Genomic DNA, 26429 nt, shown 5'->3' with positions numbered 1-26429 from the left:
CGTGTTCGGTCGGTTCAGACGGTGTGCTTTTTGGTGCGGCAATTTTTGTTCTTGTGTTTCAGGGAATTTAGGAACTAAATTCAACTTTTTTTCGCTAGATTAATTGAAATCCAAGCAGATAGAACACAATGGAAGTGGATTGTGATAAAATTCGGTGGAATATACAACGTTTACGGGATGAACTCCATTGCTCTAATGTGGATCGGTTTTTAAGGTTATCCGTGAGTATTTTCAGCCGTTCGATATAGAACAGTAATTTACTAGTCTTAATTCTTCTAGAAATTCACTTCTACGGACATGGACGAGCTAGTGACTTTCTTAGGAGAACTACTGGAAGATCCCACATACACCACCGCCATCGGAACAGGATTTGGGGATATTTTGCTTTTGATAGTGGCGAACGTATTTCCCTGTAATAACCCTGCGATAGTACCAGCAAAGAATGAGCAGTACATTCGGAAATGTGTAGCTCTATCAAAACTTGTCGGTTTAAATCCCAGCGTTTTGAGGTAATTTTACTATTTTCACCAACAACAAAAAAAAATACATTCTTATTCATATTACATTGTACAGATTCAGCGTACAATACTTCCGGAACAATCCAGCACCTTTCAGTCAGGAAGAGAACTACACCCCCAAGAAAAAAGTGAAAAAGTCAATCCATGCTCCTGTCAGCGAACTGGACATTATTCAGTGTTGCTATCGATTTTTGGTAGCCGACCCTAATTATTTCCGTCGGGCCTGGAATTGGTCTGAATTCTTGCAACTTTACAAGAGCGCTTCTTCCAGTCAGTGCAGCAGACAGCGTTTCTATTTCAATCGTATTCTTGCTTTGATCAGCTGTATGACGCAAAGTGAGTTGAGCCAGCTAGATAGGGAAATCCAGATGGAAGTGGAGATTGAGGAGCAGATGAGGACGGGTGACAGTTGGGTAGATACTGAAAAAAAACCCGAAAGCGGAGAGAAAAATCGAATTTGGTGGAATTTCCGCAGCGATGTTGTGGTAAATGTTGGCGATGTGCTGTTGCCGATTTTCGATTCTTCAAATTGTGAGTATTATCGAAATCAGGAAAAGATGAACGATGAACTGGTTATTGTCGACTCAACAAGAATCAACGTTAGAAGTCTAGCGTTAGGGGTGTCTTCGGGTAAAGCGATTTGCTTATCGGGTCCAGTGGGTTGCGGCAAGACTTCGCTGGTAGAACATTTAGCATGCAAAACTGGTCGAATCGCTCCTAAGACACGAGATACAGAATGTCCTGTAAACACCGTTTTGAAGGAAAAAGCACGAAAACGAAAAGCAAATGGCAAGGAAGAACAGATGAATAAACTTAGCATCGATCAGGCTGCATTGGAAAAGTTGAAGACTAGTACTCCCAAGAATGGATTCCTTCGAATACAGTTAGGTGATCAAACCGATAGCAAGATGTTGCTGGGCCATTATCGTTGTACCGATACACCGGGTGAATTTGTATGGCAACCAGGTGTCCTTACACAGGCGGTCATGAACGGTTATTGGCTGCTTTTAGAAGACTTGGATTCGGCAACACAAGATGTATGTACCGTTCTTACCAATTTGCTGGAAAACAACTACTTGAGTGTGCCAGGCTTCCGAGATTGTTTACAGATAGAACCCGGCTTTCAATTGTTCCTAACATTGAGAACAAATAAGTCTGGGACCTCGTCAGCGCATAACGTCTACACTCTTTTGGAAAAATACCTATACACTATCAATCTTCTATCACTTTCGCGACCAGAGCTGTGCTCAATCATCTGTACAAATTTTCCGAAACTAAAACCCGTGGCCAGCCGCATTGTCGACATTTATTTGACCTTCTCCAGTGGATGTCATGCTATCACCAATGACAGAATCGATGAGAGCATCAGCATTCTAACCAATTCGGACAATGGAAAAACAAACGGCCTGGAAACTGACGGAGACGATCATCTTCCCCGTTTTCAGTATGATCATATTTCGCTAACCTCGATTCCAAGTTCTGGGCGCCTGGTTTCAACTCGTGATTTGATAAAACTTTGCCGACGCTCCAATCCAACATTTTCGGTTACAAGCTCCGAGTGTGCTTATTTTGTGTTTCAAAACGCCGTGGATATATTCTGTTCCCATCTACCGGCAGGAGAAGCCCGACGTAATCTTATAGTGAGCATCGGTGGCAAAATCGGTATCTCCAAAAGTCGTTGCGAACATATCTGCGACGAATACAAACCCGATTTAGATGTTTCCAGTTCGAAGGATATAAAAATCGGACGAGTTGTGCTGGACCGCGGACGCACGAAACAAGAAATCGAGAACGATGAAAACGACTACGATTTTTCCCACAAGAAACTTCGCCTGGACAAAAACAGTTGCTCCAAAGTGCAAACACAGGATTTTAAGCTGCAAAGTAAAGCTCCCACTTTTTCGTTTACGCGTCCAGCGTCCTGCTTGCTTGAGCGAATTGCCGTCTCAGTTAGTCAACAGGAACCGATTCTTCTAGTTGGAGAAACTGGAGTCGGTAAAACAAGCGCCATTCAATACTTGGCATATCAAACACACCACAAATTGGTGGTTGTGAACATGAACAATCAATCTGATGTCTCTGATTTGATAGGCGGTTTTAAGCCAATCGATCTCAGTTATGTTATTACTCCACTACGCTACGAGTTTGAATTTTTGTTTAATCGAACTTTTAACGCGCAAAAGAACGAAAAATTTCTTTCGAATATCAGCATTTGCTACAACCGGGCTGAATTCAACGTCCTCGTTAAACTTATGCTGAAGATCATAGAAAAAGTCTTCCAGCGTAAAGAAGACGAACAGTTACGTTTGGAAAAGATCTACGAAAAGTGGACCGTTCTGCAGCAAAAACTTCAAAAATTAGACCAACAGCTGAAAAACTCCGTCAACGTGTCCTTCGCCTTCATCCCCGGCTCTCTGGTCAACTGCATCCGAAACGGCGACTGGGTGCTGCTGGACGAAATCAATCTGGCATCAACAGAAACGCTCGAGTGCCTATCGACCATCCTGGAACCGGACGGTTCCATCGTGCTGTTGGAACGGGGAGACTTCGTTCCGGTTCGACGCCATCCGGACTTTCGAATCTTTTCCTGTATGAATCCGAACACCGATGTAGGCAAAAAGGACCTACCGGTAGGAATCCGCAATCGCTTTACCGAATTCTTCGTCGACGAACTGACGGCTGAAAACGATTTGCTAATTTTGGTGAACGACTATCTCAGCAGTTCCGGAATTCAGAAGGTGAGCGCTGGGTTATTCAATAAGCACCCACTACAGCATTTATTTGTTTGGTTCTAACCGATCCTCGAGCGCCTGTATCCGTGATCCAAAAAGCCGGTTTAACCAAAGCAACCATTTTACCATTAGGGTTCATTATACCAGTTTCAACTCAACTTTTTTAAGAACTTGTATAAGGATTGGTACAAAACTGAGCAGATTTGGATCCAATTTCACACAGTTTTAAATTATTTGACAGTTAATTAATCACGAATGGGGTTGCCATATTTTCCACTGGATTAAATCTAATTTTGTTGGTCTAATTCTTGTATAAATTAGACCAAAGAATGGATCATGGATACAGGTGCTCTTACAGTTCCAAATTTTTTTTTGTCAACTCAAAAAATGTTCTATCACGAGACAGAAAAACCCATCTTCGGGTATTATTCTTTTAGCGTGTATGCTCGTTTCATATTCGCACCGAAAAAACTTTTCACATGAACGCTACGTGAAAATGTACATAGATTTTTGCCACCATGAAAATCACTTGAAATCTACGTGAATTTCAGGCAGCAAACAAAGCTCGCACAGCAAATAGAATTCACGTAATTTTCATATGAGTTGCAAGTAAATTCTCCTTAAGCATACGAGGGGGGATTTGCTTTGCTGCGATTCACGTAGATCTCAATAAAATATTAACGTATTTTGTTTTCTTTCACATACATTAAAAAATAAAGAATTTTATTTTTAAAGAAATTTTATTTAGCGATGTAAATAAGAAAAAACATTTTCATTTACACTTCACTATTTGCAAAAAATGAAAATCACTTCACTTCAACTTACTTATGACTTCACTTCAACTTTCACTTAACGACTTATGACGTCGTCAAGAAAATTGTATTCGGTGAGCCTACGTTGCAGTTGTTTGATCGGCCAGCAGCTCAAATTCCTCAATCTGTTGAAATGGAAAAAGATTGAAATAACAATGATACAACAACATATTTACTACTTACGAAAAAACAGTTGGTAGATCACCAAAAAACCTTCTATTTGTCAGCTGATAGTACATACTTCGATCCACGCCACATTGAGAACTGTGCTCCTTCACATAGATTTTACGTGATTGAGCCATTCAGAGTTATGTGAACATCACATGGAACACACCAGATTCGTCCATACTTGGCGGACCACTTGATTTTCACGTAAATCGAATGTGTCTTTGTTTTGACAGCATTCAACTATGCGAATTTCACGTAAGAATCAAGTGATTTTTTATTAGCTCCTACGTGCTTCACGTAAATCAAGCAAAATTTCACGTAATGAGTGGCTACGTGAAAATCTAGGTGAATTTAACGTTCCCTTTTCGGCTGAGTGCGGGATTCTTCGTAAAAATAACGGTTCTTCCCGTGGCTGAGCTTTTAAGAATGAAAAACTCTTTATTCATCGTTTTTTTTTTTAAACAGAAAGCGGTCTTCGCTTTGTTCCAGTTGAAAAGTTTTCGTTGCGATTTAACTCAACGTTTTTTAGAAAGTGATCAAACACAATTCAACTCTAAAGTGAACAAACAATATTTTAAATTAAATATCAAAACGTAAATTGGTAATATCACAATGCCGTCATGTTTTGAATTTTGTTGGCGCAGAAAAATGCGTTTTCCAGAACAAGAATTGGAACCGAATCTAGTTCCGCAGCAATCAGTTGGAAAAAGGTAACGTTTATTATAATACGTTTTATTCTTAATTGTAATTGTAGTTGTAATTTTATTGAGTAACGGTTTATTTCATTTCTCACAACTGTATTTCGATTCTCATTCAGGAGTCTGTTTTCCCGGATAAGGAATTTTGTGACCCGTTCAAATTCGGTTGAACGAAAGGAAGCTTCAATTTTGAGAAAAGAGAAACGAAAGGTGCAGAAAGCGTTACGAAGTACGATTCAAATAATCTTTGTTAAATAATGGATGATTCAATTAATAGACACTTTCCAATGTTATTTTAGATTATGGTAATTTCAACTGTTCGGCGGCTTTGTTGTACATCGGGGAGATAAGACAGGTCGTAGACTACGCTGTCTGGTGCGAGCATAACGACACTTTTGTGAAGCATGAAGACATTCGCAGAAACGAAAATCCTACACCGGAGAACAATCCTGCTCCTGCGCCTTGCCCTGGTCTTGCAGAAATTGCATCTCAGGAACAATACAGATACGTCGAAGTTCCTTCGGCAGTGTTTCGGGAACTTCACAAAGCGATGCGTCCCAGCACTCCGAAAGTCAGAAATCGTTTCAAAAACATCAATCGCACTCCTTTGATTCCCACCAGAACAATCTCCGATCTCTCGAAGGAAACTAATTTCGACACGGCCAATCCAGATCCTGCTCAACATTCTTCTCAGGGCATCAACAACAATTCGTCGCTTGACACCACGTTGGACCAGACGACAGATCCGGAATATTCTCTGAGTAGTATATCATTCTCATCGGACGATATCGAAGAGAAATGTGAGAAAAAAGAGGTGCCAACGTCCCGTTCGTCTTCATTCGCGTCGTACTACTTTCCAGCGGATTCTAATTCCAATATTTCAGATAGATCCGAACAAGCGATGCACAACGATGTCGAAGAGACAAATACTCCGGTGAAGGATTATAATCCTTCACCAGAGCTGGAAGCAATCGAGCTGTAATTTCCTCGAATACAAAGAAGAAGAAAGTGAAAGTCCGGTTTAAGAAGTGGATTCTTTAAAATTGTAACAAAACCATAAGATTATTTGAAATTTACTTTCCAATGAGATTTAAGTAAATAAGCTAATCATGAACATTTTTTTATACTTTTGAAATCTTACTGTAAGTGTAAGGCATAAATGAAAACTAAAAAATGAGCGTGCAAGCAATCAGCTGTTATGGATGTATACCAACATTAAAGATTTGTAAATAGAAATCATAAAAAGAAGAGATCGAAGGTTTCCTTAGCGATCGAAATAAATGATCCGGTCTCTTTCGATTTGGATCTTAAAGTTAAAGCAAGTGTTTAAGATAATCTTGAGAAAACCCAGCAACTTACAGTGGCGAACGAGGAAAAGTTGGTAAGTTCTTAAGTGATCCGAGTTGGATTGAATAGCTGAAGTGCGAACTAAAATTTTAAGAAGTGTTGATGGTTTGATAGTAAGTTCGAGTGAAAACTATTTTTTGCTATTTTTTTGGGTGCACAGTTAACTAGTTAACTAATTAAAATTTGATTAAGTGGTTTTGACTAGTGACTAAAAAGCTTATTTTATTTGGTTGTTTCTTTGGCAGAGTAGTCGGTCGAATTTAGACGCTACCAGCAGCCTTTGTTTTTTTAAGGTGCCATTGTCGACGCCACCCATCGCCATTGGAGACGCCGTCCATCACAGCCAGGACGCCGGCGTTGTTGATTGTTTTTTTGGAAGGTCTGGTATTTTCGGTGCTGTTTTAACTGCATTGGATTTGGTGTTGAGCTGTGAAACAAATTTTGGAAATTTTATTAGTTGGTGAGTGATTATTTTACAGTTTTTATTTTATTATTTGACAATTTTCATTGTTTTTTTTTTCAACCAATTCTGTGGATTGCATTCTTTTGTATTTTTATTGTTATTGGCTTTGTTTTATTTGAAAAAGCAATGGCCATGTTTGGAACAATTGACCCGTATGTTCCGGGAACGTCTTTCTCTAATTATATAGAAAGATTGGAATATTTCTTCTCATGCAATAATATTGCGGAAGATAAGAAGAAGGATCTTTTTCTGAGTTTTTGTGGCATGGTAGTTTTCGATGAGATAAAGCTACTTTTTCCGGCCGTTGATTTAAAAACTTTAAGCTATGAGGACATTTCTAAGAAATTAAAGGAAAGATACGATAAGAAAGATTCGGAGTTGCATGCGTATTGCAGATTTATTAACAGAAAGCAGGGACCCAACGAATCAAACGAAAATTTTATTTTGGCGGTTAAGCTATTGGCTGAAGCGTGTGAATTTGATGGCTACCGAGACAGAGCCATCAGGAATAAGCTGGTAATGGGGGTCCTGGATAAAGATCTCAGAAGAAGGTTGTTCAATGAAGAGAATTTAACTTTGAAGACGACTGAGAGGATGCTGAAAAGCTCCGAAAGGAATTTAGATAACGACCGATTTATGGATGCAGAGAATATTAATTCGGTAAAATTTAGGTTAGGTGATAGACAGGAACGACGGGATTCAAGAGGCCTAGAAAGAAGATCAACTTTTAGAGGCAGGTCACAAAGTCGGGACTTTGGTAGGTCCGAAAGATATAATCCGTTCAACAGATCACCATCAGGAAGCCGTTTCAAGTCGAAAGGCCGCTATGCAAATTTCAAATGCAACTATTGTGGCGAGATGGGTCATGTATGGAAATCGTGTTTTGAAAGGAAGAGGAAACAGAGAAGCATGGTCAATTTTGTTGATGATAAGCCTAGAGAGACGCCCAGGGAGAACGTTCACGACTATTTTAAGAGACTGAGGGTCGACTACAGCAGCAGCGATGAGTCAGGTGATTATCCATGTTTAATGATAAAATCAATAACGAATGTTAGTGAACCTTGTCTCCAACTTGTTCAAATTGATAATAAATTTATTGAAATGGAGATTGATAGCGGTTCAGCAGTATCCGTCATCAGTAAAGTTGATTTTATTAGAAAATTCAGGAAGCTATTGGTTGAAAATAGTGACAAGAAGCTAATGGTTATTAATGGTTCGACTTTGAAAATTTTTGGGAAGATTATGGTCGATGTTTTTTTCAATGGAAAGTCAGCTCGTTTGAGTTTGATAATTTTGGATGGAGATCATCAATTTATACCACTACTTGGTAGAAACTGGCTGGATATTCTTTGTGTTGGTTGGAGAAGGAGAATTTCGAATGTTTGTGAACTTAACAAAATTGAGGTGGAAAATAAAACAGAAAAATTTATTGATTGTATTAAAGTTCAGTATCCCAATGTTTTTGACAACGATTTTTCTTCACCTATTGAAGGATTTGAAGCGGACTTAGTGCTCAGAGAGGATAAACCAATTTTTAGAAAAGCTTATGATGTTCCTTACCGATTTAGGGACAAAGTTGTTGAGCATTTAGAAAAGCTTGAGAAGGACGGAATCATAACACCAATTAAAACCAGTTTATGGGCATCTCCAGTGGTTGTAGTTATTAAAAAAGACAATAATATCAGGCTCGTCATAGATTGCAAGGTTTCAATTAATAGGGTGCTCATTCGAGATACATATCCATTGCCTACAGCTCAAGATTTGTTTGCATCGTTGGCAGGTAGAAAAGTATTCTGTTCATTGGATTTAGCAACAGCATATACACAATTGAGTTTATCTGAAAAATCTAGAAAGTTTGTTGTTATCAATACTCTGCGTGGTTTATATAGTTATAACCGTCTACCTCAAGGAGCTTCCTCTAGTGCTAGCATTTTCCAACAAATAATGGAAACTGTATTGCAAGGAATCGATTATGTTTTCGTATATTTGGATGACGTTTTGATCGCTGGAAAAGATTTTGAGGATTGCCAAAGAAGGATTTGTATGGTTATTGAGAAACTGTCTAAGGCAAACATCAAGATTAATTTTAAAAAGTGTAAATTCTTCGTATCGGAATTGCCTTATTTGGGACATATTATAAGTGAGCAGGGATTGAAGCCAAACCCGGAAAAAGTGACCACAATTCAACAAGCTAAAGTGCCTAAAAATGTATCGGAGCTTAAAGCTTTCTTAGGTTTGATAAACTATTATGGAAAATTTCTTCCAAAGTTGGCTGTTCAGTTAAGTCCTTTGTACAATTTATTAAAAAAGGACGTTCGATATGTGTGGGACTCAAATTGTGATCGAGCTTTTAATAATAGTAAAACACAACTGCTTAATGCAGACTTTTTGGTTTTTTATGATCCTAATTTACCAATAGTGGTTTCGGCGGATGCTTGTTCTTACGGACTTGGCGGAGTAATTTCGCATGTAATCAATGGAGTTGAGAAGCCGATTTGGTTCACTTCCTTTTCTTTGAGCTCTTCCCAGAAGTCTTACCCTATTTTACACCTTGAAGCCATGGCCATAGTATCGACTGTTAAAAAGTTCCACAAGTTCTTATTTGGAAAAAAATTTATTATTTTCACTGACCACAAGCCATTACTAGGAATCTTGGGCAAGGAGGGTCGGCATACCATTTTTGTTACTAGGCTTCAACGTTTTATAATGGAACTATCTATCTATGAATTTGAAATTTTATATAAGCCGTCTGAGAAAATGGGTAACGCGGACTTCTGCTCAAGATTCCCGTTGGATGTCGAGGTTCCAAAAAAAGTAGACAATCAATTTGTTAAAAGTATCAATTTTACAAGCGAACTTCCGGTGGATTTTTCTTTGATTGCGGCCGAGACGAAACATGATAAATTTCTACAAAATATTAAATTGTTTTTGAAAAATGGTTGGCCAGATAGATTATCAAAAGAGTTGAAGGACTTATATTCGCAGCACCATGATTTGGAGGAACTTGAGGGAGTTTTACTTTTCCAGGAATGGGTCGTCATACCGGAAGCGTTACAAAAGAAAATGCTCAAGCTGTTACATGCAAATCATGTGGGTATTATTAAAATGAAACAGTTAGCAAGGAAAAGCGTGTATTGGGTTGGAATAAACAAAGATTTAGAGGATTTTGTTAAGAGATGCGAGACATGTGCGAAAATGGCTGTAGTTCAGGGGAAAAATGAAACTTTCAACTGGATACCCACTACAAGACCTTTCAGTCGCATCCATACAGATTTTTTTTATTTCGAAAGACAAAATTTTCTATTGATTATCGATAGTTTTTCTAAGTGGCTTGAGGTGTACCTAATGAACCTAGGAACGGATGCATTTAAGGTCCTGAAAAAGTTTACAGAATTTTTTGCGAGGTTTGGATTACCGGATGTTATTGTTTCGGATAATGGGCCTCCGTTCAATTCTCAGCAATTTATTTCTTTCATGGAGAGGCAAGGGATCAAAGTATACAAAAGTCCTCCTTATCATCCACAAAGTAACGGCCAGGCTGAAAGACTGGTGAGAGTAGTGAAGGATATTTTAAAAAAATTCTGGTTGGATTCAGAAATGAAAAATATGGATATACATGATAGACTCGATTATTTCCTTTTTAATTACAGGAATAGTTACTTGTCGGAAGGGGAAGATTTTCCATCGGCAAGAATTTTCAAATATAAACCGAAAACCTTACTAGATTTGACAAACCCGAAGAATAGTTTTAAAATGCAACTGACATCGATGTCAAATAAAGACGATAACCAGATTGGAAATCGAACAGAAGGAGTGAGTGAAGGTTTTGGCTATACATTTTACGAAAAAGAGAAATCGGATCCTTTTTCTAGTATCAAAAGAGGAGACAAGGTTTTCTATAGAAATCCAAACGAACGAAATATAGAGCGATGGTTAAATGCAATTTTTATTAAGCGATTGTCTCAAAATGTTTTCCAGATTGCTCTGGGAGCGCACGTGATCTCGGCCCACAGGGGGCAGATCAAAAGAGCGCAAACTGAACCAAGGCGCAATGCGGCGCTTCAGCTCCAGGCTCAGGATAACTCAGCAACAAATTTTAGCACAAGGATATCCAAAAGGCGTCGAGAAGAGTCCGAAGATGAGGCGTTTCATGGATTTTCGCCTTCTGAAATTCAACCGTCGACGTCAAGAGGGGCACCACATTTGCAGAGCAGCGAACTTATCCTGGGTCCTAAAGAGTCATCATCGCATTCAGTGGCCGTAAGAAGATCTGAAAGAAGAAGGAAAATTTTAAAAGCAAATGATTTTGTATACTTTTAGATTATTTTGTTATATTATATAATTTTGATTTGAATTGAATTAAATTATTAAGCTTTATTCTAAAGAAGGGAGAATTGTAAGTGTAAGGCATAAATGAAAACTAAAAAATGAGCGTGCAAGCAATCAGCTGTTATGGATGTATACCAACATTAAAGATTTGTAAATAGAAATCATAAAAAGAAGAGATCGAAGGTTTCCTTAGCGATCGAAATAAATGATCCGGTCTCTTTCGATTTGGATCTTAAAGTTAAAGCAAGTGTTTAAGATAATCTTGAGAAAACCCAGCAACTTACACTTACTTGTTATTGTACTCAGAAGCAAATATACATTTTTAAAAGCATATTAGGGATATTTTTATGCTCGGCTGAAATCAGCTTAACTGCTTACATTTCCATCGATATTCGAGTCAATATGATAGATAACAAAATTATTCCATCTGAAAGCTGTATTTACTTACTGTACGGATAACAATTCTTGTTTAGCTTAGCTATACACCATTTTAACTACCTACTTCATGGGGGAAAGCATTTCTGCTTTGCAAAAAGCTGTACCAAAGGTAATGCAATTGCAAAACTAAAACTAATTTTTCCCATTTTTTTTGCTTCCAGGTGCGTATCCTGAATACCGTCAAATTGTACCGCCGTCTACGGTCGCTTTCGCAGCTGGAACTAAACGACGGTCTCGGCAATAAACCCGTTTTCTCGCTGCGCACACTTTGCCGGGCTCTCAGTATCTGTGCCAAGAACCTGTGCGGATCGATCGAACGAAACCTGTACGAGGCTTTCTGCCTGAGCTTCCTCACCCAGTTGGATCTGAAAAGTCATCGAACGGTGCTCACTTTCATTCAGCGAACACTTCTGAACGATGTGAATCAAGCGATTGCACAGCAGATTCCTCGCCCTTCCGAAGGAGAACAGCTGAACTTTGAAGGATATTGGATCGAACAAGGACCCAAGGATGTGCAGCAATGTGAAAATTATATTCTAACCGAAAGCGTTCGAAATAATTTGCGAGATTTGGCACGAATCGTTTCAATCGGAAAATTACCAGTTCTATTGCAAGGTCCAACATCCGCCGGAAAGACCAGTTTGATTGAATACATTGCCAAACGGAGTGGAAATGTTTGTATGAGAATCAACAATCACGAGCATACTGATCTGCAGGAATATATTGGCACATATGTAGCAGACCTAACAGGGAAGCTGGTTTTCAAGGAAGGAGTACTTGTGGAAGCAATGCGTAACGGTCACTGGATCATTCTAGACGAACTGAACTTAGCACCAAGTGATATCCTCGAAGCGCTGAATCGTGTTTTGGATGACAATCGGGAGTTGTTCATCCCGGAAACCCAAATGGTCGTAAAAGCTCATCCAAATTTCATGCTCTTTGCTACCCAGAACCCTCCAGGTCTGTACGGCGGACGGAAACAACTCTCTCGAGCCTTCAAAAATCGTTTCATCGAGTTGCATTTCTCTGAGATACCTCGCGCTGAACTAGAAATTATTTTGGAAAAGCGTTGTCTGATTCCGAAATCGTACTCGCAAAAGATGGTGAAGGTTATGTCCGAACTTCAGGCAAACCGGAGAAGTACGGCCAAACAAAACTTCACTCTGAGAGATTTATTCCGATGGGGAAATCGCTATACCTTTGCCAATAAAAGCCTGCTCGAAGATAGCAGTTACGATTGGAATCAACATTTGATTGACGAAGGTTATTTGGTGCTGTCTTCGAAAGTGCGAAGTTTGTACGAAACCAACATTATTCAAGATGCACTGTATACACATTTTCGTAAACGGATTTCCGAGGACAATTTATTCACATTGAAAGGAAAAGAAACGTCGATGGTCACAAAGCCAATTCTAGAGCAACTGTTAAAACAAACCGCTCACGGTAACATAGTTTGGACATTTGATATGCGGCGAATGGCCGTGCTGGTAGCCAAAGCATTGGAGTTCAATGAACCTGTTTTGCTGGTGGGGCCAACTGGGTGCGGCAAGACAACTATTTGCCAGATTCTATCCTCCGTTCGGGGTACTACTTTACGAATCTTGAACTGTCACATGCACACTGAAGGTGCGGATTTCCTAGGGGGTCTGCGTCCTTTCCGAAAGAGCGATGTTCCCGATGAGCAACAGTCCTCAAATCAGCTATTCGAATGGTCCGATGGGCCACTTGTGCTCTCCATGCAGGAAGGTGGATTTTTCCTAGCTGATGAAATATCACTGGCCGAAGATTCGGTACTGGAGCGGCTTAACTGTGTCCTCGAACCCGAAAGAACTTTGTTATTAGCCGAAAAAGGCGGTGTTTCTACCGAAGGGTCTGAGTTTGTAATCACGGCAACAGAAGGCTTTCAATTTTTGGCAACGATGAATCCAGGAGGAGATTTCGGTAAAAAAGAACTATCACCTGCGTTGAGAAATCGTTTAACAGAAATCTGGTGTCGGCCGACTGATTCCAAAGAGGATTTAATACGAATAGCTGAACATTCTCTACGGCAAGGGCTAGGCAAACAGCACAATGTTTCTAAATTAGCACAAGTCATCATAGATGTAGTATTTTTGTTAAAATCTAAAGTCGACAAGTTGAACTTTAGCATACGAGATGTGCTAGCTTGGGTTACTTTCATCTGTAAGAACAGCAGCAACATTTCTTTGGCTGAATCACTGATCTACGGATTGGAGACCGTATTTTTAGATGCTCTGGAGCTACTACCGTACGAAACACTTGATGAAATAGTTGTTTTGCGCAAGGATATATTGTCTGCTTTAAAATTGTTGATCAAAACTCATTTGGCCATCGATAATTACAGCCTTAGCAAAGGAACCTCTGTAGAGTTCTCAAAGGATAAATTCGGTATTGTACCGTTTTATATTGAAACCAACTCCAAACGACGCAGTCAAAAAACGGAATTCATGTTCAGTGCACCGACTACGCAAAACAATCTTTTTCGGCTGTTATCGGCTTTGAGTCTCGATAAGGCGATCCTGCTTGAAGGACCACCCGGAGTCGGGAAAACATCTTTGGTAGAAAACCTTGCTAAAGCTACCGGTTATGATATAGTACGGATCAACCTTTGCGAACACACCGATTTGGCCGATCTTTTCGGAACAGATCTTCCTGCAGATGAGCAGTTCTTGGAGGAAAAAGAATCACCAAACAGTCAGCTAGGTTCGTTCGTCTGGCGCGATGGCCCTCTGCTGGCAGCATTGAAAGCTAAAAACACCTGGATATTGCTAGATGAACTGAATTTGGCACCTCAGAGTGTATTGGAAGGTTTGAATGCCATTCTGGATCATAGAGGTGAAGTGTATATTGCCGAATTGAACAAAACTTTCAAACTGGGGCAACAGACTCGGATCTTCGCAGCACAAAATCCTCTGAGACAAGGCGGTGGTCGGAAAGGTTTGCCGCAGTCTTTCCTGAATCGTTTTACTAAGGTTTATTTGAGAAAACTGGAACGATCAGACCTGTTACATGTTGTAAATGGAAAATACAATCAGCAGTTTGAACGCTTGGGTCGTGAGCTAATTCAAGATTTGGGAAGGAAATTTGGCAAAGATATAAGTTACTTCGAAGCTCTTGGTTCATCGGAAGATGCGTCAATTAAATTTGATCTGGCAGAAAATATGGTAAAATTTTCTGAGCATTTGGAACAAGGCATCGCAAATTTGGAATTTGGCTACAAAGGAGGACCGTTTGAAGCTAACCTTCGGGATATTCTACGCTGGTGTGATCTTCTTTTTAACGAACAAACAGGTTTTCTGAGAAAACGTTACTCTTCCTTTGATGAAAGTTATACATCTTTTGTTCAGGTTCTATTCGAAAAAATGAAACTAGTCTACTATCAGCGCATGAGAGCCGATTTGGATAAAAACTACATTCTGACATTATTCAGTAAAGTGTTCTCCTGTGACGCATTTGAGTTAGAGCAGATTTCCAACGATGTTGGATTTTACTGGACTGACGATAAACTCTACCTGGCGGATCTCGTTCTGGACAAAGCCAATACCTGTTCCAAATTAAATCCACTAAAAACTCACCAAAACTTCCCGATACTGTTACAATGCCAGGTGGAGTCGCTGAAGAATCTTATCGAATGCGTCCAACTAGAAAAGCCGGTAATTCTGTGCGGCCCAAGTGATTGTGGCAAAACCAAACTTATCCATCTGATGACCACACTGACGAATCGTTTTTGTAATGTGGATACCATAGATGATTCCGTTACCGGCAGTTTCCAACAATTCGATTTCAATCGTCATCTGGAAGAGGTTTCGTCGTTGGTAGAAACCGTGGTTATGAATGGCGTGAAGACGATGACACTAGATGGGACGTGGAACATCAGCATGATTCGGTTACTGGCCGTTTGGGAAAAGTATGTGCTGCTGAATGAAGGGAAAACCGGTAAGTTGGCATTCATCCCAATTATTTTTCCGTTGAATTTCACAAGCAATATAAAATCTAGGCAGAAAATCATTTGAATTTGTTGCTGGGATGAATAAACCCATTGGGCTTAAAATCCCGGAAAAAAAAAATTTGAATTTGTTCTCACATGGATTCGGCATATGGTTCCGCTAGTATCCGCTGCTAAATGATAAATTGTATTAGACTGTTTTCGTTGTAGTGATGTTTAACAAACCCAATCAAAAATACAAGTACCCGCATTGATTCGATGTATGTTCCCGCTAGTATCCGCAACCGTAAACACATTTCATCAAACTATTTTTGTTATGCGTATGCTATAATAGCTATGTAAAAAACGTCGAGAACAAAGTTTACAAAAATTCACACAAATACACACAAATACACAGACATCATCAGAACTCGTCGAGCTGATTCGATAGGTACCTATAAAGGTATATCTAAGACCCATAATTAATGATCTCCCAAATCGACCGATAACTATACCTTTCTGAAAGAAAGGCAAAACCCAATCAAAAATTCATTATCGGTTTAGTTCGACTAGTTTCTGCTAGGTGGCACCGTACGTAACTTTGTTTTCATTCTAGTGATGCATAACAAAACTACTTAATCAAAAATACACACTCGCATTGAGTATACGAATAAGGGTTATTTGAATTACAAATTGTTCCTTCGCCGGGAGTCTTTGTTTCGGGAGTGAGCTTAAAAATAACAGAATCTATTAAATAGATTAAATGAATAGAAACAAATTTTGTTTTCTGATTTATTTACAACTTATGTTTCAGCATTTGCCGCTAGCAATCTACAATCGGAAGAGATTGTGCTGTTCCGTAAACGTCTGGAAGCTTTGCAAAACGTAGTGGCCGTGCTACACAAACAACCGGATATAGCAACGAAGGACGAGACCAATCTGCGAACAATTTCCACCGTACTAGCAGTTTTGTCCAAGATGTCACAACAAGTTGAAATTCTCAACACTGGCGGTCACTTCGAATGGGTCGATTCCAAGATCGTAAAGTCGCTCAAGCATGGTCAGTACATTTGTTTGGAACACGTGAATCTGTGCTCATCGGCAATATTGGACCGTTTGAATCCTGTTTTTGAACCGGACGGCGCATTATTGATTTCGGAAAAAGGAGTTGATAGCAGCAGCGAATCGGAACTCATTCGAAAACATTCCGGTTTTCGAGCATTCCTTACCCTTGATCCCAAGAATGGTGAAATCTCTAGAGCCATGCGCAATCGTTGCGTAGAACTAGCCTTCCACAAGGAACCCTATGGGCTCGACGATCTGAGGCTGCTGATTTTCAATGCAGGGGTCAAAGATGTTTGGATAATGAACACGATTTTAGCTATCCATAGTGCAGTAAAGAAAATTTCAGAGTTCAATCAGTTCGGAGTAGCGCATATAGTCAAGCTTGCCTACCTTGTCAATCAAAATCTCCAAATGGGAGTCACTGCCGCAAAAAGTCTTACTATCAGCGCTCTAGAAGCGTATGTCCGGTCTTCAAATGTCGACCTAACCGGGTTCGGAATTGAGTTCTACAGAAATGCGTTGCTCAGTGCTATCAAAGAAGAAATCGACAAGTCGTTCAAAATCCCCAACCTAGTAGATTTTGAGAACGTTGTGTTAAAGTCTAATAATTTGACGGGCCTTCAATTGATTAAATTGCAAGCTGAACCTCTGCTATGTATTCTGAGGTGCCATCTGAGTGGTTTCGAAGATCAGAATAAGGCGTTATCTGGCATAAGCTACTTATTTGAGGAAAAGGCGGTAATTACTCTGGAAAATATCAAGTATTTGATGTATTTATTGTACGAAATATGTACTTTTGAAGATGCAAGCAAGCGTCAAATGTACTTAAGAAAATCGCTTCAAAATTTTTCTGATTCAAACACGGGCCCTATCAGCGTTATGCTCCAAGATCTGTTGAATTTGAATGATGCACTCTGTGATACGGTCACCAAGTTCTCCAACGAAAAAGATTCTCTTCCTTGGAATCGCACCATGTTCCCCAGAATTCGAGACTACCCGAATGATTGCGATTTACTGCAACATTGTTTGAGCGCATCTCTTTTATTACAAACCGTTCTGAAACCAATCGAGGTAGGAAATGTTACCAAATTGAGTAAAATCGACCTTTTAGCGTACTCCAAAGCTGTTTCGATGCAACTGATTACCGATACTGTTGGAAACGCTCTCGTCACGCAACTGTACGGCTTTCTTTCCGAATTTAAATCACAAGTTGAAACTGCTTTAAAAATGAAAAATATTTTAGACGAATCAACTTACACGAAACTCATAGGATCATACCTCTGGATCAATCGAATGATCGATCTGTCTCGTAAGAACTTGTTCGTAAGCAAAGAAATCAACTCCAAGCTGATCGACTACGTTACTTTGCACTTCCAATGGATTCGGAAGCATTGCTTGAGTCTTCTAGCAAACACTATTTCATTCCGAGACCTGAATGAAACACTAGGACAATCACTCAAAAGTGTTACTCATCCGTTGACACCTTTTAGAAAGATATATGCTAAGAAGTTCACAAACTTCAATCCGTTTTACACTGAAATCCAGATCCAACACCATCAACTTCGAGAAGAGTTCAACGAATTGATCCGTTTGATTCCCACTTTGCTGGGACTGTACGATTATGAAGAGTTCATTCGACGTGTTAATTTATTGAACCATCCGAAGATACAAGACTTGATTCGTGCACAGGTCGCTGCGCTTGGCAAAAGTTCATCTTTTCAAATCGAAACTACTACACCACTTACCTGTTTCGAGAGGCCAGAATGTAGGAACTTATTGTCGCTGATTCAAAGTTTCAAGGAGCACGAACAGAACAATGAAAACGTGGACTTACATCGTGCTTCTGAACAATTAACCCACATGTACAAGGTTTCAAATGAATTGGAAATTCCTGAGGAAAATGCTTACGCTCCTTACAAGTTTGCCCTCGAAATGTTCCCTGTACAGGAATATTTCTTGCTGAAACTGATCTTTGGTAAATCTGGGCCCAACTATGATTTTATTGCCAACACAAGGTCACTGAATATTAACGTATTGGAGCTTCTGAACAATTTAAACACAATCGAATACAAGAAGTTTATTGAAATGAGTGATGTGCTGTATGATCTAGTACTGTCAGATCATAATCTGTTGAACAACCTTCCTCAAGGGTTTTATCGAAGTCTATCGACTCACCAGCATCTGTTGAATAAAAAACTCCTCAATTTTCAAATGCAGTCCCTCGCTATCAACAGTAATGTTTGTTACCACAATGAGACCGAATCCAGCTACAAACAGCATGAAGAGCAACTTTCCAACCAATCCATCCATGGCGCTGTTCTGACCAACAACTGTTTATCTATTTTGTTAACCCCAAGCGGTGAAATACGTAGCACCGGCTTGGGAGAACTACCAGTTTGGCGCCGTACACTACAGCAGCTGCGAGAAGCTATTTGGTTTAACGCAGGAATACAACAGAAGCGTTTTGACCAACAATCGTCTGGCTTGAATAAAGCTGTTCAACAGGCCCGAGTACTACTTCTCGAGATAAGCACAATCCAGGACGCGATGCAGTGTTCAACAGAAAAAGCCGTTACAGATTTTGTACGTCTAACAAGTGAGCTGAGAACAACGGTTGACGATTGTAAACAATTTTTTTCGGAGCACAGCTACGACGATCTTTGTTCCAGTGCGAATCGTAATCGCCAGTGGCGTTTCGGAGCGCTTATCCAAAGTTTGTGTGGAGCCATCAGACTAAATTTACAAATTCACACACCTCTCCTGGATCCGGTTGAAAAAAATAAGCTCAAAAAAGAGTACAATAACGAGGACATTCAATACTACAGCACCCTCAATCAAGCGTACGAATATATGTCAATTACTATGAACTACAAACGATTAGGAAAACAGCCTAGGGATTTGATAAACGGACATTTGCATAATTTGAACACTAAACAACAAAAACTCTGTCGGAAGGTGGCTTTGCGCCCGGTGGAAAATAACTATACGGAACTAGCCAAAGATGTTAGCAATTTTCTTACATCTTGCTGCTATCCTGGTACGGTGCTAGAACTAATAAGAAATGCAAACGAATGCTTGGACTTTGAGGTTGACACCAAAAACCCCGTCAAGAATTGCACCCAATCTAAACATTTCCAAATGCGTATCAACGAGACCATCAAGCAAATAGAGCTTTGGATAAATATTTCCGATAAGTTCGAGCACCACACATTAAAGCGATACGCAGCTTATTATCAAGATGTCCTCGAACCAACACGCTGTTCGATCGCTATCTTCCGATATGGCCTCTGCAATCTTAAACACTGTCTGCTATCCAAACGCGATTCCATAGCTATAAAAAGCAACGGAGTTTTTTACGATTTAACAGAACGTGACGCGTTACCCAAAATACTGGAGAAATTTGTCCAATTTCCGGTCGTTAAGTCCTTGGAACTCTTTGACGAAGAATCGTCTGGTCACAAAGTCAACATATTCTCGCTGTTTGAAAAAATCGAGCATGGCGAAAGTAATTATTTCCGTTTGCTCAAAGCCAAGCTACAGGACGTGAAAAACTCAATCACTCTTCAAGGTGCAATCGACGAACAGGATTTCACCGATATCGACAAGATTGTGAACATTTGCAACCAGGTTTGGCAAAAGCAGGAGCACCAACGAAGAAAGAAACAAGCCGAAGATGATAGTTTGTATCAAACTAAAAATCACTGCGAAGAGGAAGATCAAGAGGTTATTGATAAACGAGAAATCGGAGATATGTTCCCGAACTATGTGGATGAAGATTTTGCCGATTTCATTCAGAACGACACACTCGAACAGGTGATAAAGATCGACAAGGTTAAACGGAATCAAAAATTCGCTGAAACTATTACCAATGAAGATTACACTCTTATATGCGAAAGTTTTATCTACCTTATGAACCGATTTTCCAAGTCGTATTACTACAATCCAGAAACCGTTGCTAATCAGGTGGACATAATTCCGGTAGATTACGTCACACCCTTCCAAACGAAAGTTTCGATCTTTGCTCAAATAATGCAAAAATTCAAAACTGTAATCAACAGTCGAATGGATGAAAGTATTTACCCTGGGTTGAGCTTCCTCATCGGTTTGATTCAAAACCGGTACGATTGTTTAGATTTGAAGCGTGAAGTGACCGGCAAGTATAATTTCTACAAGGATTCAAACATAGCTGAAGTAGTTCAGTGTGTAGAAGTACTTCAAAAGGTTGAAAAACGTACAAGAGAACTACTTCAAGAATGGCCCGATCACGCTGTCCTGAAGGATATTATCGGAATATTGAACCGCATCTATGCTCTACCTTCAACAGCCCCCATCGTACGATTCAGCACGGGTTTGCAACTTCTACGAGCTAAAATGGACGAGTGGAATGTAGTTGCTCATCGATTGAACAATTTGAGGGAGTTGGAAGCAGACATAGTTGAATTTGTCCATCGATGGATGCGCATGGAGTTACAGTTTTGGAGGGAATGTATTTCCCAAACTCACGACAACGTTAGATCGAAAGCTTACCGCTATTGGTTTTTCATGTACAACCTGATGCACGAGTATCTACAAAGTGATTCGAAAGCTAAGCTTGGTCATTTGTTGGATTATCGTAAAGTCGAGCGTCGTTTCGGTGAAGAAGAAATGTTGGAAGAAGAAGAAACACCAGAAGAGGGTACAGTAAAAATCGAGGATTTGATTCACGTTCTAAAACAGTTTATGGAATCATCAAACTATGCCGAATTCACAACTCGTCTTCGCATCTTCAAAGCGTTCGAACAATATCTTCTGCTACTAAACTATGAAAACAACAAGAAAAGAGATTCGTTGGTGGCAATTTTGTTCAATTTGCACTTGTATTACGATCAGTTTTCGGCGGAAATTGAGGAATTCATTCGAGACAAACGAGGCCCGATCGAGAAGAAGCTGAAAGAATTTGTCAAAATAGAATCCTTCAACAAAGATTTGTCCTACTTCAGCATGCGTAATAACATCGCTCGAGTGCATAGACATTTGCACAAATTCCTCAAAGAATTCGAGACAGAACTTAAAGAAAAAGTCTTGCCAGTGTTCACCCCAAAGAATCCGTCAACAGAAATAGCATCAGCCGATGAGCAAAAAATAAAAAATCTCCGATCAGAGCCCAAAGTAACTTACTATATGGTGGATGTGAAGAATTTCATGGCATCTTTGAAACTTAAGGAGAAGTATACGGTTTCAAACGTCCCCTTGGCGTCCGCGTCTGGACAAGATCTGTTGACTAAGATCGATCGGTATTTCATCACATCCCGGAACGTGGTCAAAGACGCTATCCTACATGCTCCCTACCCAGGTTTGATCTACAATTTAGACACTTTCGTGCACGAACAGATAGAAACGATCGAATATCTTCGTGGATTGGAAGTCGATCGGAGTCTTCCAAAGCCCAAGCAGAAATCTCAAGCCAAACAAATATTGAACCAGAAACGTAAGGCCTTAGCCGATTTCTACAAGAGCCTAACACAGTTGGGACTGAGCTATCGTAGTGGAATCGTTCAGAACAGCATCGATAACGATTTCGTCGACTTAGCCATTCATCCGTTTTCGGTCGATTTGCTCACGTCGACCAACAAGTATCGTAAAGTTGATCAGCATATCGTCTTCCTCAATGATAAACTCAACTTGCACTACTCTAAGTGCGTGTTCAAGATAAAAATGTTGTTGAAAGTCATGCTACAGCCTAATCCGGATGTTGGATTGATTAACATCGATCGAATTAAAGGTTTTGCGGTGGATATGTTTCTGTTGGTGCAGAACCAGCGCAAAGAGTTGGGTAAATCGATCCTTAGCATAGGCAAACTGCGCGACCAAATAGTAGATCTGACACAGTTGAACGAATGCCTGGAGTCAAAGGTGCGGACATTCGAATTTGAACATTCCAGAAGAAAGCTCAGAATGGTTCGTAAATGTGTGATCAAGACTGCTGAAGTACTGACTCAGTTTAGTTTGCTTATCAAATGTTCGCCCCTGGAAACTCGTAAAGAACTGCAGGTTTTGAGAGAAGAAAAAGGTCTTTCTCAGAAAGAACTTGAAACTACCTCTCAGCTTGTACAGGAAGGGCTTCAAATGGCTACCAAGCTGGTTGGTGATATGAAAGTGACCGACAACTACATCCCCGGAGATTTCATTAAAACCGTAGCTGTGGAATTCCGAGTCCTTCAAGAGTTGTTGAACAAAATTTGTGATCAGCTGAAGATTCAAAATGGTGAAGAATATAACGTTTATGCTCGGCCACTACTTGACCTGCTCAAATTGATTCGCGAATGTTCTAGAGATTCTAGAAATACTACCATAACGGCCCACGATTTCGACGAAGAAAGCATGAATAATGAATTAGAAAACATTATTCATTTAATTCTTATAGCAATGCAACAGATTTACAAAAAGTATTCCGATGTACAGAATTCCAATCAACAGTCTGACGAGGCTGTCACTGCGCAAAACGATAAGGAAGAAAGCGCGAACGAAACAGAATCGTCGTTGGAAGATCGCCACATAAAGGAAAAGATCGATTCAGATTTGGTTCACGACTTGAAAACGTTGAACGTAACAAAAGTAGTTGAAAAACTAGGAAATCTTTTTGAAATTCTAGAGAATACGCACGATTCCAACAGTTGTGCTTCCCTTCTACATAGGCTAACCCGGCTGATTCCTATCCTAGAGCAGTTTAATCTTTTGGTTGAATATTACCTGATCCAACAGTTGGGAGCACATAAGATCTGCACCCGGATGCTCTCGGTGATGTTGACAGTATTTATCGAATTGGGCACCAAAGGGTTCTGTGTGCCGAAAGATATCATGGATGATGAGCAGGAACAGGGTGGTGAACAGCAGGAGGGCAATCAAGAAGGCTCAAAGTTTGGTTTCGAAGACGGAGAAGGCGAGAAGGATGTTTCCAATAAAATCGAAAGTGAAGACCAGCTAGAGGACGCGAAGAAACCCGATCAGGATGAAAACAAAGAGGAAGAGGAGAAGGATAACAAGGAAGAGAAAGGTATCGACATGAGTGAAGATTTCGATTCCAAACTTCAAGACGTCGATAAACCGGAAGATGAGGAGTCTGATGAAGAGAAAAATGATGAAAACGAAGATATCGATAAACAAATGGGAGAAACAGAGGAAGGAGCAGAGAAATTGGACGACCAAATATGGGGTGATGATGAGGAAAAAGAGCAAGATGAAAAGGAAAACGATATGGAGGAAGAAGATGGCAAGGGATCGGGAGAATCAGATGATACGCATAATAACTTAGATTCGGAAAAAGATAAAGCCCCTGGAGAGGAAGATGAAGGTTTAGACGCAATCGATCAAGCAAAAGATGAACGAAGAAAAGAAAAACCCAAAGATATTGAAGATATGAACAATCAAGAAGGAGAGGAAGATCAAGAAAATCCACACCACAACGAGTTGGAAGAACCACCTCAACCAGATGATTTAGATTTGGATGAAGAATTTAATTTAGATAAGGAAAATCGCCCCGATAATGAAACGAATGAAGAAGATAAAGAAAATCAAGAAAATCCATTCGATATTGACAATATGAAAGACGGTGTGGACGATCAAAACGAGGAAAATGATGAAGACAAAACCTTGGAAAGCGAGGAGAAAAAACAGGAGGAAAATCAGGATTTATCTGACGAAGAGGAAACCAATCCAGAAGGTGGAGAAAAATTAGACGAAGACAATCAAAACGAAGATGAAACTGAGCCACAAGATGAAGAAAGCACGCAAATACCGGACGAAATCAAAGAACAGGAACAGGCAGCTGAACAAGAGGAAGGTGAAAAGAAACCACCCAATTATGAAAAACATCAAGAATCAAAAGATAAACGATCGGAGGAGGATAAGATAGAGGCGATGCTGGAAACGCAAAACAAAGGTACCAGTGATCAGGTGGCGAACGAAAAACCAGAGTCCAAACAGGAGAATGAGCTAGATGAACAAGACACTGGCGAAGATAAAGAAGGCGTTGGGCAGGCTGAGAATGAGAAATCGGACAGCGGACATCAAGGCATTGCAGAGTCGAAAGAAACTCGGGCTAAGGAAGATATGAACAAGCAGAAACAAAAACAAGAACGCCGTCGACAGGGCAATACCGACGAAGACAGAACGCTTGGTGACCCTGAGGACGCCGAGAAGAAGCGGCTAAAAACTCTGGATGAAATAAATCGTAAGGAGAGTACTGTTGAGGACCCAGAGGAAGAAAAGCAATCGGAGGAATACCAACACGTCAAAGATGCTAAAAGTTCGGACAAAACAACTCTGGACAATGCCACTGAAGAACAGTCGAAGAAAGTTCAACATAAGGATCAGAATGAAGAATCGGAAAATCCAGAGGACGAACCGGAAAACGCAGAGGAATTAATGGATGTAGATGAAACGAAAGAAGAATTAGAAGCTGCAAACACAGAGCTACAGGAGAGCGAGAAGACTGAACAAAAGAAAAATAAAGCCTCCAAAAAGGATGAAGATCAACAGGAGAAAGTTGAAAGTCTAGAGAACGTTGAAGTCGAGGGAGAAACTGTTCAAACCAGCGATGTGCCGAGAGGAGCAGAGACAACAGCTCACACGAGGTAAGCGACGATAATTACCATCTTATGAATCGTTAATGTTAATTAACGTTAATGTAATGTTAATTTGTTTCAGCATGGATATCCTGAGCGATTTATCCGTCCCAGAGGAACCAACCACGGCAGAAGCACTGGAACTACGAAAGCTTGTTGAGAAAGAATCGACAGCAGTTAACTCTGTTCAACCGGCTCACGAAGATTTCGATCAATGGCAGCATATTTCTAACAAAATGCTTCCCAATGCGAGAGAACTGTGCGAACAACTTCGTCTTATATTGGAACCCACGAAATGTACCCGACTCAAGGGTGACTACCGAACCGGTCGTCGAATCAATATGAAGAAAATCATTCCCTACATCGCTTCGCAATTTCGAAAAGACAAGATTTGGCTACGTAGAACAAAAGCCGCCCAACGGGACTACAAAATCACGATTGCCATAGATGATTCGAAGTCCATGGACCACAACAACTCGAAAGACCTTACGCTACAGGCCATCTCTCTGGTTTCCCAAGCCCTAACACTGCTGGAAAGTGGAAGGTTAAATGTGATGTCTTTCGGAGAATCGCCCCGAATCCTCCTTAAACATTCAGAGCAATTCGACGGGGCTAAGCTAATGAGTTCGCTGAACTTCGAACAGAACCAAAGCAGAATTGCCGATCTGTTGGATTTCATTCGGACGTTCAACTCGGAGGATGCGGCCTCCTCCGATAATGGCATCTTCGAGAATCTACTACTGATCATCAGCGATGGACGAAACATTTTCAGCGAAGGCGAGAAGAAGGTGAAAAACTCGGTCAAATTGGCTCGTCTTCAAAGGATTTTCATCGTTTATGTCATAATCGACAATCCAGAAAATAAGGTAAAATTGAATATTTATTTTTTTTTTTAATTTGAATTAAACCAACTTCTGATTTTCAGCATTCGATTATGGACATCCGGGTGCCACTGTTTACGGCCGATCGGAACGAAATCGTAATGCAGTCCTACCTAGATGTGTTCCCCTTCCCGTACTACGTGATTGTTCGGGATTTGGGACAGTTGCCACTGGTGCTGAGCGATGCCATGCGTCAGTGGTTCGAGCTGGTCAACGGTGAACAGTAGTAGTTTGTGATTCCATGAACGCTGTCGGGGTACCATTATTGCTTCTAAGGAAGTGTTATATGTAAAAAACTATAGGTTTAATGATACAAATTAAAATATTAACTTCTTTTTCCAAGTCGTCCATTTGGTCCTGGTTGTAAAATAAGATACAAATACAACATGGTAGATTATTTTCATTAAAGTTGTTAAAAATTTTATGCATAAA

The 26429-nt window shown here is 40.1% G+C and overlaps 2 protein-coding genes across 2 annotated transcripts; both read left to right on the top strand.

Moving 5' to 3' along the window:
- LOC129758535 (midasin) lies at positions 1-26429 on the top strand. Its single transcript, XM_055756056.1, has 8 exons — positions 1-33; positions 99-221; positions 280-509; positions 574-3256; positions 11667-15459; positions 16263-25125; positions 25199-25982; positions 26042-26429. Exons 2-8 carry the CDS (start codon positions 129-131, stop codon positions 26222-26224), a joined length of 16629 nt encoding a protein of 5542 aa, XP_055612031.1. The 5' UTR covers positions 1-33; positions 99-128; the 3' UTR covers positions 26225-26429.
- On the top strand, positions 6888-10844 carry LOC129758536 (uncharacterized). Its single transcript, XM_055756057.1, has 2 exons — positions 6888-7750; positions 10717-10844. Exons 1-2 carry the CDS (start codon positions 7003-7005, stop codon positions 10776-10778), a joined length of 810 nt encoding a protein of 269 aa, XP_055612032.1. The 5' UTR covers positions 6888-7002; the 3' UTR covers positions 10779-10844.

The sequence above is a fragment of the Uranotaenia lowii genome, chromosome 3 (genome assembly GCF_029784155.1).
Source record: "Uranotaenia lowii strain MFRU-FL chromosome 3, ASM2978415v1, whole genome shotgun sequence".
NCBI lineage: Eukaryota > Metazoa > Arthropoda > Insecta > Diptera > Culicidae > Uranotaenia > Uranotaenia lowii.
This window is presented reverse-complemented; position numbering and strand designations above follow the sequence as displayed.

Bases quoted from the DNA above. Each gene is read 5' to 3' on its own strand.
- LOC129758536 (XM_055756057.1), top strand. From the start codon at position 7,003: ATGGTAGTTTTCGATGAGATAAAGCTACTTTTTCCGGCCGTTGATTTA. The intron at 7,751-10,716 runs GTGATTATCCAT...AATGTTTTCCAG, and splicing joins CAGCAGCAGCGATGAGTCAG to ATTGCTCTGGGAGCGCACGT.
- LOC129758535 (XM_055756056.1), top strand. From the start codon at position 129: ATGGAAGTGGATTGTGATAAAATTCGGTGGAATATACAACGTTTACGG. The intron at 510-573 runs GTAATTTTACTA...TACATTGTACAG, and splicing joins TTAAATCCCAGCGTTTTGAG to ATTCAGCGTACAATACTTCC. The intron at 15,460-16,262 runs GTAAGTTGGCAT...CTTATGTTTCAG, and splicing joins GCTGAATGAAGGGAAAACCG to CATTTGCCGCTAGCAATCTA.